Genomic DNA, 17,003 nt, shown 5'->3' with positions numbered 1-17,003 from the left:
ATCTCAGACTCCGCAGGGACACGAAGACTGGGTCAGCATCAAGATGACGTGCAGCATCGATATCAGCGATGGTGGTGATCCCCTCTGGTCAGAATCCCACTGATTATCTGTCGAACGTGTGATGTATTTATACAGATCTACCAGGACCCCTGACGTAGGTGTGTTCCCAAACAATAGATAAGACATGCTTGGGGCGGCAATTATTATAAATAAATCCCTCAAAAGTATAAAGAGGGAAAGTCCCTAAGTGTGAACACCTACTGTTTGTCTTTGTCACTTGATCTCAACGCCTTAGCGCGGTGGCACTGATAATGCAAAGCATAACAAGTGGCCTAACTATAAACAAGGCAGCTATATTAGATGAATTAAATCATTAAATGGGCTAAGACAGAGCAAGTTAAGTAGGTTGAAAGTCACTAGGTGACGTGGACATGAGTCTGCAAGCTGAAGGCTAAGCTAACTCCAACAAACTAGGATTCACTACACCATCCCATTGCCGTAACAGGTATGATGAAAGTACAGGAACCCAAACACTAAAATTGCTCTGAACTAAAAAGCTAAAAGCATAAAAACTAGCTAATAAAAACTCTTTAATATGTGTTAAAAAGCAGTAAAACCAGTTCAGCTAAAAATACATACAGAGATGTTAATATCAACCATGACAAGCACAGCATGCCAAAGCAAAGTCAATTTAAATGCATATTTTTAATCTGGAAATGGCAAGCCAATTCATCAAATCATTTGCTGTAATCATGATCTCGAAGAGTGTCATCGAAGTCACCAACCAGGGACCTAAAAAATTAGTCCACATCATCGGACAGCAGACAAACGGAAACACAGAGCAGTAGTGAGCAGTAGTCTCTAGTGTAAAGTCATCCGCTGCAGTGCCATCGTCCATGGTAGACCTTAGAAAAGAAGGCTCATAGGTGGCCTCGCGGAGCAACCTTAGTCTCAAGGGGCATGATCGTGTATGAACCCTCATCAGTGACATCAGCAGTTCGTGGTCCCCAGGAGATGTTGGCGCAGCAGCAAGACAGACCATAGGCAGGTGTTCGAAGAGGCACCACACGCAGTGGAAAACTGGTTGTACGCACCAGAGAAGGGGCCAAAATGACAACGACCAGTCATGCTCCGATTCCACCAGCAAGGGTCTACCGAAGATCTGAAGCATGCGTTCACGGCACAGCGGAGTTGGTGGGAGTGGCTCCATTGCTCTGCTTAGCTGGAAAGAAACAACCACTGCGAATCAGAAGAAATAGCAGTAGTAGCCTTCCAATCAATGCCAAAATAATTGTAAAGCCACCAAACACACTTGAAAAGAGCAAATGGATGGCCGATGGGATTACTCCGAAGACAGTCTGGAAGATGGACACGAAGCCAGACCCGACAGCCTTAAAGAAATGGACAATCCCAGTAGTGCTTGAAGCATTGAATATTCTGGATACCAGTTCTCCAAAGTGCTTGGGGAAGTTGGTATTTAATAGGTATTGTATCTCGGCTGATGATCTCGCTATCTGGAGAGCATACGTCTCTCTAGCAGATGTCAGGGCGACCTGTTTTTGAAACAATAGCGCCTTTAGCCTGCTCAGCTTGTCATAGTTCACATTAATAGTATCTATGTGGGGCCACATGTCAGATACTTTTATCTCTCGTGTGTGGGGGGCGGGAATAAAACATGTCCACAACACGTAACGACCTTCGAGACCGAGATTGCGTAGGCAATTCCTGGTCGCATGCCGCAACAACTTTGATCGTTCAGTACCACATAACTTCCATTGGAAAGTACATGAAATACCGGTCGAACCAAAGGGGAGGGAGTACCCTTCAGAAAACAGGCCAAGTTTGAGACCCCCTGCATTGCAAAGGCCGTGAAGGGACACCTGCTTACATATCATTGAATGACAAACATTCGCTTCCGCTAAGAAAGACCTCTGTTTCGCCGTTCATACATTTATAACCAAAGGGCAGCTCTTCCTTAATATAGCTATCGCCTAGTTGCTCGTACCTTCCCACTGCAAGATGTTTCAGGCAGCTTGAGAAACGAAAGGTCGAAATGGGTAAATTAATTATGCCATGCAAGAGCCAAATAGTTGAAGGACTCTCGGCTACCGTGAAGGGCAACTTGTCTAACAGAAGTTAGAAACTAGCTTCCCTTTTAGCCATTGTTGTTCCACGGAAAGCTTAAAAGCAGTGAATAATTCACTCCTGTTAATATACTTCCATGGAATACAGCCATTTTTTAGCGTCTGTAAAGTCCAACCCAACTGCATGATGGAATGTAGCTGTGTTTGTCCATGATATAACTGGGACAAGTCTGTCTGAGTGATATCAATAGCAGACGACACTGTTTGATAGTGAATAAATCCTGTTGGACAGAGTGTTCATGCCGTTGACAACTGCTAAAGCCTTCTCTAAGTTTTCCTTATCCAATTGCCTTAAACGCGCAACAGCGTCTATCTGTGAGAGTTTACAGATCTCATTATACATAGCATATAAGAACCTTTTTGAGCGCTGTTTCCTAGGACCTAGCAAAAAATCCTGCAAGTCTACATCCTCCGAAAGAGTGTTCAGATGTTTCTTAACTGCAGCGAACGTGTTAGTCTGTACCCATTGTTGGCACAGTTTACCCACACTGTATGTAGTAATTATACCTGTATATTGACCCGATACAAAGCGAGCGTCTGGCCTGTTAATTGAAAAAAACCCTGAAGAGTTCAAAAAACTTGCTCGACACTCATTAGTGTCATTTGGCCATATTAACCACCCGCCGGGACTAGAAAGTGAAGCATTATAGGTACCAGCCCTAACCATTGCATCTAGTCTTTCCCTTGTGATATTAAGGAAATATTGCCAATCTTTAAACCTTGCCGGAGTGGGGATACGGGGCGTATTCATGTCTTTAATTTTTGCTAACCCCAGACAGGATGTCTGCTGAATAGTGTAATTGAAGAAAATCATTTACACAGGAATCAGGCATGCTCGAAAGGCTAAGCTAACTCCTGTTATCCCATTAAAACAAACTAGGATTCACCACAGGGCGGTACGCAAACTGAGAATTTTTGTGGGGAAGGAAATTTGAGATTCAAACTGATCATAAACCTCTCAAGGAAATATTTATGAAAAAGGGTATAGACTTTGTGTATCACAGTATATGAAAATGGGTGGTAGCATTGCAAGAATTTGACTTCACAGTTTCCTGTTTACCGGGTGTCAATAATAATATTGCTGACTGTGTATCCAGACTAGGTGATGCTGAAAGTGAAAATAAGGAAGATGGTAAATGGTTTGCTGGAGAAGAATTTGATGAAATCAAAGTATGTGTGATTACAGAAGGATTAATATCTGTGAGGGAATGGAGAGAGAATTTGAGAAATGACACTATTTTACAAAAAGTTTGTACAGTGTTTAATGAGGGTTGGAGTGGAAAGAAGGATTGCGAAGAACAAATAAAAGGATATTGGCAAGTTAGAGATGAGTTAGTTGTGGTGAGTGGATTATTGATGCGGTGCAGCAAGCTGATTCCCCCGTGCAAGCTAAGAGAGAGTTTAATAAATAATGCCCATGTGAGTCACATGGGAATTTCAAAAACAAAGGGAAGAATGAGAGGAGCATATTGGTGGCCTGCAATGGACGTGAACATTGAAAGAGAGGTTAGAAATTATGTAGAATATACATGCAGAGACAGAGTTTGGAAATGTAGGACTCAACCAATAGTACTGAGGCAGCAAGCCAGTGGTCCATGGTCGGTTGTCGCCATAGACATTTTGGGTCTTGTCAGAAAGAGATCTCAGGATCGTTACGTATTTGTATGTCTAGACATGTACTTGCGATGGCCTGAAACTAAAGTCGTGAATTCCTTAGAACCGAGAATTGTCATATGACATTGCTTGCAGACAATGGGGTACAGCTTACCTCTAGGGTGGTAGAGGAATTTTTGAAGACTCAAGGTATAAAACATGAAAGAGCAACGTTTTATCACCCTGAGAGCAATGGAGTTGTTCAGGGATTTGTGAAGGTTTTGAAAGGGACTTACAACAAGCTCTGGTGTCTGGTTTGGATTGGGAAATGGCGAACAGAAAGAAGGTGCGTGAAAATCGATTTAACCCACACAGGAGTGAATACGTTTTGGCTGTTCAAAGGAAGGGTTGCTACTACTGAAGTGATTCCCATGTGAGTGGCTGTGAAAAGGAGAAGTGTAGATGACAGTGTTGGCAGAATAGAAGGCTTGGAAGAAAAGGAAAAGGAGAGAATGGAGAAATGGAAAAAATGGTATGATTTGAGAAAAGCAGTTAGGAGGACAGTGATACATATTGGAGATTGGGTAAAAATTAAGTCTCCCAGAAGGGATGGGAAAGTTTCTAAATTCAGTAAACCTTTTAAAGTTATCAAGTGTTCACGAATGCTGTAAAAACCAGTGCCCATAGAATTTGAAACTTGAACAGAGTAGCAAAATGTCAGAACTGCAATGAGAATGTTTCTACAAAAAAAAAAAAGAACGAGGAGAGGGATCCAATGAATTACAAAGACCCCAACATTCAAAGAAGGTTCCTCTCTACCTAAGGGATTGTCAATTAAGTATTTCTCGCATTGAAGAGAACCTAGTATGTACCTTGTACCTTTCTTACTATCTTTTGCTGATTCTTTTGGTAGGTGGTGTGGTGTTCTGTATCTAGGGGTGAGTGAGCATGATTCTGTATCCAAGGTATGATGTAGAACCCTAGTTAACATGCTGCGAGCATGATTCTGTATACAGGGTATGATGTAGAACCCTAGTTACTTACCTTTCTGTGATATAACTTGTTTAGAATGCGTGATTGTTACCATGGGTAACTGAGAAGCAGTAAGCTATTCTTATTTTACATGGGTCATAGCCATCTCTTGAAAGCCACTGATGTTGGGTTTCCTTTCTCTGTTTAGACGTTATATCTTTTTTTCCCCACAGCTTCATCCAGTGGAAATGAAACCATTTCAAGACTACAGCAAGAACTTATCAGGACCAGGTGGGCAAGCCCCAACTGCTGGCAGGTGAGAGATGAATATGCAGTAAGTAGTGCTGTCTAGAGAGTTCTTCAGCTTACTTTTCTAGATTGACATGCTTGATTCTCCAATACTGAATCTTTCATAGATTCACATGGTTGAATCTTCCCCGTTGTCATGGTAGGAGCCCATGGTATTTAAAATAAGCAGTTAGCCAATTCACATTGTTTTAATAGACCCAAACTTCAGCCACGGTCACTTCTCCCCTGCAGAACCACCGTACCTCAGATTTCTAAACGCACTTTGTGTATGTGAGTGAGTTTCCCTGAGCCCTGCTCAGTTGTTGGTGAACTTTGTTTTACCTTTAATATGTCAGAGGCATCTAAGAAAAGGCTTTTCAGGAGGACATGCAGGTCCTGTGGAAAGGCAAGACTGTGTTCTAAGGATCCCCACAAGGAGTGCCTATATTGTTTACATCCTAACCATGTACCCAAGGATTGTAAGCACTGCAGAACTTTTTTGCAAAAACTCTTAAGAACAGGGAAGATTGCTTTTATGGCTCCAGAAGGAAAAGTCCCGATCCCAATCTGGTTCACATGAGGAAGAGGGTCCTAGTCGCTCTCCCCAAGAGTGAAAGCGCAAAAATGAGGGCTGTACCTAATCCATGAAAGAATCTAAAAGACAGTATAAAAAATCAAAATCAGAACAATGTCTCTAAGGACTTCTCTGCAAGCTCTGGGCAGAAGAAATCATCCACTTAATCTTCTGTGCCTGTAACTCCACAGAAAAAAGCCTCATTGATGACAGCGGACCCATCGTCTAGGACAGCAGTATCGACCAGGACTTCGTCGACGGCTGCTCCTCCATCTGTATGAACAGTCATATCGACAAGGGGAGTGACAGGACGATGGCCATCCCATCGATCTCCGTTCCTTTGACGACCACTCCGATGGCAGTGTTCAAGTCGCCATCGACAAGACCATTGTTTGCTACCGTGACTATTATTAAGATCTCTTTGTTGATGACCTCATCAATGAGCCCTTTGACGAGACACATAAAGGCGACATTCTTCACTGAAAATGTATCTGCTCAACTTGGACCAGATTTCACGTCACCTAGCAGGGTATCCCCACTGCCTCCGGTCCACCTTCTTGCAACTGAGGAATCAGCAGATGAAGGGATTTTTGGGTCTGCATACAGACCGTCAGTTACTGGTAAAATGTCAGGAATCTGAGGATGATGATTGTTATCCTGACAAGGAGACTTCCAGTTACATAATAAGCGTCTATTCATTTGTGACCCTTCAGCAGCCCATATCTCATTGGTACAACTTAAAGAGCACTATCCCTAAGAAGACCCTAAAGAAGAGCAGAAAACTGCAGGAAGAGATACCTTAGCGCTGACTTGAGGCACATGCTAAATGATTATTAAAAGTGTTTCCCGATTAACATGCGCCTGTCCCCCTCACTCCAGGACACATAGAGGCATCTGCTACAGTACCTTTGCCTGCAACTCCTGTACCAGACTGGACACAGGAAAATACAGCTGTACCTCTCACCATCTCCATTAGGGATAATTATGTAGAAAACTACCAAAATGATCAGCCTGAGGAAGGAGAATTACTCCAAGACCCAGGTACACAGTCAGGAATGTTATGACTAAATAGCTCAGTTGTAGGAAGCTGGCCTGGTGTGTGGTGGGTACCTGAGGGACTTACATGTTATACCAGGTCCAGGTATCCCCTCTTAGTGAGGTGTAACCCTTGGACTCTGTGCACACTATTTCTTACTTTGAAATAGTATATACAGAGCCAACTTCCTACACATGCGTAAAATGGTGTCCCTGCACTCACAAAGTCCATGAAAAAGGATCTGGAGTTTTTGAGGGCACCTCTGCAGGTGCACGGGTGCCCTCACACACAGGTACCTACACCCTGCCCTCTGGGCTGAGAGGGCCTACCATAGAGGTAGGAAGCTGGCTCTGTATATACTATATCAAAATGAGATATAGTGTGCACAGAATCCAGGGGCTCCCCTTAGAGGCTGATAGTGGCAATAATAGATAATACTAATGCTCTACTTTGTGGTAGTGTGGTCGAGCAGTAGGGTTATCAGAGGGCAGTGTTAAGCATTTGTTGTACACACACAGGCAATATGAGAACACACACAGACTTACTCCAGGCCCATAGGTTTTTATTTAGAAAAGTATTCTTCTCTTAATTTATTTTAGAACCACAAGATTCAGAATTTAGGTAAGTACATAAATTGCAAGGTACTTCACAAAGGTAAGTATGGAACTTTGAATTAAAACAGTTATGTAGGAAGTTGGCTCTGTATGTGCTATTTCAAAGTAAGGAATAGCATGCACAGAGTCCAAGGGTTCCCCTTAGAGGTAAGATAGTGGCAAAAAGAGATAATACTAATGCTCTATTTTGTGGTAGTGTGGTCGAGCAGTAGGCTTATCCAAGGAGTAGTGTTAAGCATTTGTTGTACATACACATAGACAATAAATGAGGTACACACACTCAGAGACAAATCCAGCCAATAGGTTTTTGTATAGAAAAATATCTTTTCTTAGTTTATTTTAAGAACCACAGGTTCAAATTTTACATGTAATATCTCATTCGAAAGGTATTGCAGGTAAGTACTTTAGGAACTTCAAATCATCAAAATTGCATGTATACTTTTCAAGTTATTCATAAATAGCTGTTTTAAAAGTGGACACTTAGTGCAATTTTCACAGTTCCTAGGGGAGGTAAGTTTTGGTTAGTTTTACCAGGTAAGTAAGACACTTACAGGGTTCAGTTCTTGGTCCAAGGTAGCCCACCGTTGGGGGTTCAGAGCAACCCCAAAGTCACCACACCAGCAGCTCAGGGCCAGTCAGGTGCAGAGTTCAAAGTGGTGCCCAAAACACATAGGCTAGAATGGAGAGAAGGGGGTGCCCCGGTTCCGGTCTGCTTGCAGGTAAGTACCCGCGTCTTCGGAGGGCAGACCAGGGGGGTTTTGTAGGGCACCGGGGGGGACACAAGTCCACACAGAAATTTCACCCTCAGCGGCGCGGGGGCGGCCGGGTGCAGTGTAGAAACAAGCGTCGGGTTCGCAATGTTAGTCTATGAGAGATCTCGGGATCTCTTCAGCGCTGCAGGCAGGCAAGGGGGGGGTTCCTCGGGGAAACCTCCACTTGGGCAAGGGAGAGGGACTCCTGGGGGTCACTTCTCCAGTGAAAGTCCGGTCCTTCAGGTCCTGGGGGCTGCGGGTGCAGGGTCTCTCCCAGGCGTCGGGACTTTGGATTCAAAGAGTCGCGGTCAGGGGAAGCCTCGGGATTCCCTCTGCAGGCGGCGCTGTGGGGGCTCAGGGGGGACAGGTTTTGGTACTCACAGTATCAGAGTAGTCCTGGGGTCCCTCCTGAGGTGTCTGGTCTCCACCAGCCGAGTCGGGGTCGCCGGGTGCAGTGTTGCAAGTCTCACGCTTCTTGCGGGGAGCTTGCAGGGTTCTTTAAAGCTGCTGGAAACAAAGTTGCAGCCTTTCTTGGAGCAGGTCCGCTGTCCTCGGGAGTTTCTTGTCTTTTCGAAGCAGGGGCAGTCCTCAGAGGATGTCGAGGTCGCTGGTCCCTTCGGAAGGCGTCGCTGGAGCAGGATCTTTGGAAGGCAGGAGACAGGCCGGTGAGTTTCTGGAGCCAAGGCAATTGTCGTCTTCTGGTCATCCGCTGCAGGGGTTTTCAGCTGGGCAGTCCTTCTTCTTGTAGTTGCAGGAATCTAATTTTCTAGGGTTCAGGGTAGCCCTTAAATACTAAATTTAAGGGCGTGTTTAGGTCTGGGGGGTTAGTAGCCAATGGCTACTAGCCCTGAGGGTGGGTACACCCTCTTTGTGCCTCCTCCCAAGGGGAGGGGGTCACAATCCTAACCCTATTGGGGGAATCCTCCATCTGCAAGATGGAGGATTTCTAAAAGTTAGAGTCACTTCAGCTCAGGACACCTTAGGGGCTGTCCTGACTGGCCAGTGACTCCTCCTTGTTGCTTTCTTTGTTCCCTCCAGCCTTGCCGCCAAAAGTGGGGGCCGTGGCCGGAGGGGGCGGGCAACTCCACTAAGCTGGAGTGCCCTGCTGGGCTGTGACAAAGGGGTGAGCCTTTGAGGCTCACCGCCAGGTGTCACAGCTCCTGCCTGGGGGAGGTGTTAGCATCTCCACCCAGTGCAGGCTTTGTTACTGGCCTCAGAGTGACAAAGGCACTCTCCCCATGGGGCCAGCAACATGTCTCTAGTGTGGCAGGCTGCTGGAACCAGTCAGCCTACACAGCTAGTTGGTTAAGTTTCAGGGGGCACCTCTAAGGTGCCCTCTGTGGTGTATTTTACACTAAAATGTACACTGGCATCAGTGTGCATTTATTGTGCTGAGAAGTTTGATACCAAACTTCCCAGTTTTCAGTGTAGCCATTATGGTGCTGTGGAGTTCGTGTTTGACAGACTCCCAGACCATATACTCTTATGGCTACCCTGCACTTACAATGTCTAAGGTTTTGTTTAGACACTGTAGGGGCACAGTGCTCATGCACTGGTACCCTCACCTATGGTATAGTGCACCCTGCCTTAGGGCTGTAAGGCCTGCTAGAGGGGTGTCTTACCTATACTGCATAGGCAGTGAGAGGCTGGCATGGCACCCTGAGGGGAGTGCCATGTCGACTTACTCATTTTGTTCTCACTAGCACACACAGGCTTGTAAGCAGTGTGTCTGTGCTGAGTGAGGGGTCTCTAGGGTGGCATAAGACATGCTGCAGCCCTTAGAGACCTTCCTTGGCATCAGGGCCCTTGGTACTAGAAGTACCAGTTACAAGGGACTTATCTGAATGCCAGGGTGTGCCAATTGTGGATACAATGGTACATTTTAGGTGAAGGAACACTGGTGCTGGGGCCTGGTTAGCAGGGTCCCAGCACACTTCTCAGTCAAGTCAGCATCAGTATCAGGCAAAAAGTGGGGGGGTAACTGCAACAGGGAGCCATTTCTTTACACAAGCCCCCCCCAGCCCACAGGCCAGGAGACTCAGCCCAAGCTGGGAGAGTCTTCCTAGTCTGTCAGGCGAGGAAGAGTAGGAGAAATAGGCTGCTTAGTTGCAGGGCCTACTCTGCCTTACATCCTTCTGTTCAGGTCATTCCCTTTGGGGAACTGACCCACTTCCACAGTGATAGGACCTAGTCTGAATTGCCTCTTGTCTGCTTCTTCAATGTCTCCACCCATTCTTTTTATTTTGGGTTTAGAGGTATCCACCTCTGCTAATCTTATCTTAGCCAGGGTCATCCCTAGCTTACCCAAAGAGGTTACCCAGAGCTGGAGTAACCCCACCATGACCAACAGGGTCAGGGGGCCTAACTTGCTATTTGGCATGGGGTCTGACCACCATGCCAAGGATAGTGCAGCCACAAAGGCTAACACCCAGCAGAGGCCACTGACAGCTGTCAGTGCCCAGAACCACACCTTTAGCTCTTCACCTAAAAGGGAAGGGGCTAAGTTACAGGCTTCTTTGGGTTCAGGTTGCCTGTCTGCTGTATTGGAGTGGGGGGTTACCACATCTTGTAGTAAACACCCTTCTTCCACTCTTTCTTCTGTTAGCTGAGGAGCCACCCACTCAGGTTTAACAGTTGCCTGACTAGCCAGGACTTCTTGTGGGTCAGGTTGGACTTTATCAGGGCCATTTTTGGAGTTCTCCCCTACTGGAGCAGAATCTCCTTGGCTTGCTGTAACCTTGGCTAAAGGTTGTCCACCCTTCCTACTCTGTTTTCTTTTCTTCTTCTTCTGGGGCCTGCTTGCATTTACTGCAGAGGCAGGACTTCCAGAATCCTTGGGAGAGGACTGGCACTGGACCAGTTCCTCTCTTGAGCTCTGACTAACCTCTGGGTAGTCATTTCCAAGGAGACAATCAAGGGGGAGGTCTGTACTGACTACTACCCTTCTCCAGCTAAGAGTGCCACCCACTTCTATGGGCACTAAAGCCACAGGCCTCTTAGTGACCCTGTCTAGGCTAACTCTTACCCTGGCAGTCTCACCTGGGATGTACTGGTTTGAGAGCACCAGCCTGTCATGCACAATAGTGTGACTGGCACAAGTGTCTCTCAGGGCAGTGGTTGGGATTCCATTCACCAGTAGGTGGTGGAAGTGTCTGCTTCCCTCTGGAATCTCCAACTCACCTGTTGGGCCCTGTTTCCAGTTGAAGGCTAGGAAGACCTCCTCATCTGAGGAGTCATCTCCCATGGCTACACTGGTTACCCCAGGAATTTTGTTCTGGGGTTTGTTTTTGGGACAAGAAGTGTCCTTGGTGTGGTGCCCAGACTGTTTACAGTTGTGGCACCATGCCTTAGTGGCATCCCAGTTCTTACCCTGGTACCCACCTTTGTTTTGGGTTGTGTCCTGGGGCCCACCCACCTGTTCTGGTTTTTGGGGGCCTACAGAGGACTCTTTTTCTTGGTTTCTAGTGTTACCCACTTTCTCCTGGGGAGTTTTTGTAACCCCTTTCTTTTGGTCACCCCCAGTGGAAGTTTTGGTTACCCTAGTCTTGACCCAGTGGTCTGCCTTCTTTCCCAATTCTTGGGGAGAAATTGGACCTAGGTCTACCAGATACTGATGCAACTTTTCATTGAAGCAGTTACTTAAAATGTGTTCTTTCATAAACAAATTATAAAGCCCAACATAGTCACACACTTCATTTCCAGTTAACCAACCATCTAGTGTTTTTACTGAGTAGTCTACAAAATCAACCCAGGTCTGGCTCGAGGATTTTTGAGCCCCCCTGAACCTAATTCTATACTCCTCAGTGGAGAATCCAAAGCCCTCAATCAGGGTACCCTTCATGAGGTCATAAGATTCTGCATCTTTTCCAGAGAGTGTGAGGAGTCTATCCCTACACTTTCCAGTGAACATTTCCCAAAGGAGAGCACCCCAGTGAGATCTGTTCACTTTTCTGGTTACACAAGCCCTCTCAAAAGCTGTGAACCATTTGGTGATGTCATCACCATCTTCATATTTTGTTACAATCCCTTTGGGGATTTTTAGGATGTCAGGAGAATCTCTGACCCTATTTAAGTTGCTGCCACCATTGATGGGACCTAGGCCCATCTCTTTTCTTTCCCTTTCTATGGCTAGGAGCTGCTTTTCCAAAGCCAATCTTTTGACCATCCTGGCTAACAGGGGGTCATCCTCACTGAGAGCATCCTCAGTGATTTCAGAAATGCTGGACCCTCCTGTGAGGGAAGCAACATTTCTGACTATCATTTTTGGAGACAGGGCTTGAGAGGCCCTGGTCTCCCTATTTAGGACTGGAAGGGGGGAATTGCCCTCCAAGTCACTAATTTCTTCCTCTGTGAAGTCATCCTCAGAGGGGTTGGCTTTTTCAAACTCTGCCAACAGCTCCTGGAGCTGAATTTTGGTAGGTCTGGAGCCAATGGTTATTTTCTTTATATTACAGAGAGACCTTAGCTCCCTCATCTTAAGATGGAGGTAAGGTGTGGTGTCGAGTTCCACCACATTCATCTCTGTATCAGACATTATTTTGCTAAAAGTTGGAAGACTTTTTAAAGAATCTAAAACTGTTTCTAGAATCTAATTTCAAACCTTTAACAAACTTTTAAACTCTAAAAGACAATGCTAAACAGGGACTTAACACACAAGGCCCTAGCAGGACTTTTAAGAATTTAGAAAAATTTCAAATTGCAAAAATGAATTTCTAATGACAATTTTGGAATTTGTCGTGTGATCAGGTATTGGCTGAGTAGTCCAGCAAATGCAAAGTCTTGTACCCCACCGCTGATCCACCAATGTAGGAAGTTGGCTCTGTATGTGCTATTTCAAAGTAAGGAATAGCATGCACAGAGTCCAAGGGTTCCCCTTAGAGGTAAGATAGTGGCAAAAAGAGATAATACTAATGCTCTATTTTGTGGTAGTGTGGTCGAGCAGTAGGCTTATCCAAGGAGTAGTGTTAAGCATTTGTTGTACATACACATAGACAATAAATGAAGTACACACACTCAGAGACAAATCCAGCCAATAGGTTTTTGTATAGAAAAATATCTTTTCTTAGTTTATTTTAAGAACCACAGGTTCAAATTTTACGTGTAATATCTCATTCGAAAGGTATTGCAGGTAAGTACTTTAGGAACTTCAAATCATCAAAATTGCATGTATACTTTTCAAGTTATTCATAAATAGCTGTTTTAAAAGTGGACACTTAGTGCAATTTTCACAGTTCCTAGGGGAGGTAAGTTTTGGTTAGTTTTACCAGGTAAGTAAGACACTTACAGGGTTCAGTTCTTGGTCCAAGGTAGCCCACCGTTGGGGGTTCAGAGCAACCCAAAGTCACCACACCAGCAGCTCAGGGCCGGTCAGGTGCAGAGTTCAAAGTGGTGCCCAAAACACATAGGCTAGAATGGAGAGAAGGGGGTGCCCCGGTTCCGGTCTGCTTGCAGGTAAGTACCCGCGTCTTCGGAGGGCAGACCAGGGGGGTTTTGTAGGGCACCGGGGGGGACACAAGTCCACACAGAAATTTCACCCTCAGCGGCGCGGGGGCGGCCGGGTGCAGTGTAGAAACAAGCGTCGGGTTCGCAATGTTAGTCTATGAGAGATCTCGGGATCTCTTCAGCGCTGCAGGCAGGCAAGGGGGGGTTCCTCGGGGAAACCTCCACTTGGGCAAGGGAGAGGGACTCCTGGGGGTCACTTCTCCAGTGAAAGTCCGGTCCTTCAGGTCCTGGGGGCTGCGGGTGCAGGGTCTCTCCCAGGCGTCGGGACTTTGGATTCAAAGAGTCGCGGTCAGGGGAAGCCTCGGGATTCCCTCTGCAGGCGGCGCTGTGGGGGCTCAGGGGGGACAGGTTTTGGTACTCACAGTATCAGAGTAGTCCTGGGGTCCCTCCTGAGGTGTCGGGTCTCCACCAGCCGAGTCGGGGTCGCCGGGTGCAGTGTTGCAAGTCTCACGCTTCTTGCGGGGAGCTTGCAGGGTTCTTTAAAGCTGCTGGAAACAAAGTTGCAGCCTTTCTTGGAGCAGGTCCGCTGTCCTCGGGAGTTTCTTGTCTTTTCGAAGCAGGGGCAGTCCTCAGAGGATGTCGAGGTCGCTGGTCCCTTCGGAAGGCGTCGCTGGAGCAGGATCTTTGGAAGGCAGGAGACAGGCCGGTGAGTTTCTGGAGCCAAGGCAGTTGTCGTCTTCTGGTCTTCCGCTGCAGGGGTTTTCAGCTGGGCAGTCCTTCTTCTTGTAGTTGCAGGAATCTAATTTTCTAGGGTTCAGGGTAGCCCTTAAATACTAAATTTAAGGGCGTGTTTAGGTCTGGGGGGTTAGTAGCCAATGGCTACTAGCCCTGAGGGTGGGTACACCCTCTTTGTGCCTCCTCCCAAGGGGAGGGGGTCACAATCCTAACCCTATTGGGGAATCCTCCATCTGCAAGATGGAGGATTTCTAAAAGTTAGAGTCACTTCAGCTCAGGACACCTTAGGGGCTGTCCTGACTGGCCAGTGACTCCTCCTTGTTGCTTTCTTTGTTCCCTCCAGCCTTGCCGCCAAAAGTGGGGGCCGTGGCCGGAGGGGGCGGGCAACTCCACTAAGCTGGAGTGCCCTGCTGGGCTGTGACAAAGGGGTGAGCCTTTGAGGCTCACCGCCAGGTGTCACAGCTCCTGCCTGGGGGAGGTGTTAGCATCTCCACCCAGTGCAGGCTTTGTTACTGGCCTCAGAGTGACAAAGGCACTCTCCCCATGGGGCCAGCAACATGTCTCTAGTGTGGCAGGCTGCTGGAACCAGTCAGCCTACACAGCTAGTTGGTTAAGTTTCAGGGGGCACCTCTAAGGTGCCCTCTGTGGTGTATTTTACACTAAAATGTACACTGGCATCAGTGTGCATTTATTGTGCTGAGAAGTTTGATACCAAACTTCCCAGTTTTCAGTGTAGCCATTATGGTGCTGTGGAGTTCGTGTAAAACAGACTCCCAGACCATATACTCTTATGGCTACCCTGCACTTACAATGTCTAAGGTTTTGTTTAGACACTGTAGGGGCACAGTGCTCATGCACTGGTACCCTCACCTATGGTATAGTGCACCCTGCCTTAGGGCTGTAAGGCCTGCTAGAGGGGTGTCTTACCTATACTGCATAGGCAGTGAGAGGCTGGCATGGCACCCTGAGGGGAGTGCCATGTCGACTTACTCATTTTGTTCTCACTAGCACACACAGGCTTGTAAGCAGTGTGTCTGTGCTGAGTGAGGGGTCTCTAGGGTGGCATAAGACATGCTGCAGCCCTTAGAGACCTTCCTTGGCATCAGGACCCTTGGTACTAGAAGTACCAGTTACAAGGGACTTATCTGAATGCCAGGGTGTGCCAATTGTGGATACAATGGTACATTTTAGGTGAAGGAACACTGGTGCTGGGGCCTGGTTAGCAGGGTCCCAGCACACTTCTCAGTCAAGTCAGCATCAGTATCAGGCAAAAAGTGGGGGGGTAACTGCAACAGGGAGCCATTTCTTTACAAGTTATGTACACAGTTTTGGCAAAAATGGCAATAAGCTATTTTCAAAGTGGACACAGTGCAAAAATCAACAGTTCCTAGGGGAGGTAAGTATTGGTTAGTTTCTCAGGTAAGTAAAGCACTTACAAGTTCAGTCTCCTGGGCATAGGCAGCCCACCGTTGGAGGTTCAAGTCAGACCCAAACACCCAGCAACATAGGGCGGGTCAGGTGCAGAGGTCAAAGTAAGGCCCAGCTAACATAGGCGCCTATGGAGAACAGGGGGCTCCGGATCCAGTCTGCTAGCAGCTAAGTACCTGCGTCCTCGGGAAGCAGACCAGGGGGCTTTTGTAGAGCACTGGGGGTGGGGGGAGGCAAACAGGCACACAAAGTACACCCTCAGCACCACTGGGGCAGCCGGGTGCAGAGTGTGAACAAGGCGTCTGGTTTTGTATTGAAATCAAAGGAGGGACCCAGGGGTCACTCTGGCGATGCAGGCAGGGCACAAGGGGGGGCTTCTCGGGCCAGCCACCGACTGGGCTAGGATGAGGCCGCCTGCTGGTCAGTCCTGCACCAGTTGTTGGTTCCTCTCGGTCCTGGGGGCTGCAGGTGCAGTGCTTATTCCAGGCATTGGGTTCTTTTGATACCGGGCAGTCACGGTCAGGTGGAGCCTGTGGATCCTCTCTGTAGGTGTCGCTGTGGGGGTGCAGGGAGGTCGACTCAGGGTGTCTAAGTCATTGGAGTCGCCTGGGGGGGTCCTCTCTGCGGTGCTGGTTCTTCTGGACACGAGCCTGGGGCGTCGGGTGCAGAGTGTGAAGACTCACGCTTCTGGAGTGAGGCTGGAGTCGTCTTTGGAGATGGTTTCTTTGTTGCAGTTTTATACAGAGCTGCTGTCCTAAGGAGGTTCTTGGTCCTTTAGGTGCAGGTCAGTCCTCTGACTCCTCAGAGGTCGCTGGTCCTGCTGAATGTGTCACTGTGCAGTTTCTCTGAGTCTGGAGACAGGGTCACCCCTAAATACTAAATTGTGTTTAGTTCTGGGGGCAGTAGCCAATGGCTACTGTCCTGGAGGGTGGCTACACCCTCTTTGTGCTTCCTCCCTGTGGGGAGGGGTGGGCACATCTCTAATCCTATTGGGGGGAATCCTCCAAAATAAGATAGAGCATTTCCTAAGGCAGGGGTCACCTCAGCTCAGGACACCTTAGGGGCTGTCCTCACTGGTGGGTGACGACTCCTTGTTTTTCTCATTATCTCCTCCGGACTTGCCGCCAAAAGTGGGGGCTGTGTCCGGAGGGGCAGGCATCTCCACTAGCTGGAGTGCCCTGGGCCACTGTAACACCAGGGTTTAGCCTTTGAGGCGGACAGCCAGGTGTTAGTTACCTTGCATTTTATGTATTTACTTCACATCTTGAACCTGTGGTTCTTAAAATAAACTAAGAAAATATATTTTTCTATACAAAAACCTATTGGCCTGGAGTAAGTCTTTGAGTGTGTGTTCCTCATTTATTGCCTGTGCGTGTACAACAAATGCTTAACACTACCCTCTGATAAGCCTACTGCTCGACCACA

The 17,003-nt window shown here is 47.3% G+C and overlaps 1 protein-coding gene across 6 annotated transcripts in view; it reads left to right on the top strand.

Annotated features, from left to right (window-relative positions):
* Positions 1 to 17,003, top strand: part of PRRC2A (proline rich coiled-coil 2A) — a 1,008,219-nt gene that overhangs the window by 875,469 nt on the left and 115,747 nt on the right. For all 6 annotated transcript variants that reach the window (XM_069237153.1, XM_069237152.1, XM_069237151.1 and 3 more), the window contains exon 29: positions 4,943 to 5,025. In XM_069237153.1, the coding sequence (XP_069093254.1) occupies positions 4,943 to 5,025 (83 nt within the window). The remainder of the gene's footprint in view (positions 1 to 4,942; positions 5,026 to 17,003) is intronic.

The sequence above is a fragment of the Pleurodeles waltl genome, chromosome 6 (assembly GCF_031143425.1).
Source record: "Pleurodeles waltl isolate 20211129_DDA chromosome 6, aPleWal1.hap1.20221129, whole genome shotgun sequence".
Classification (NCBI taxonomy): Eukaryota; Metazoa; Chordata; class Amphibia; order Caudata; family Salamandridae; genus Pleurodeles; species Pleurodeles waltl.
Note: the sequence above shows the minus strand (reverse complement) of the source record. Positions and strands in the feature narration are given on the sequence as shown.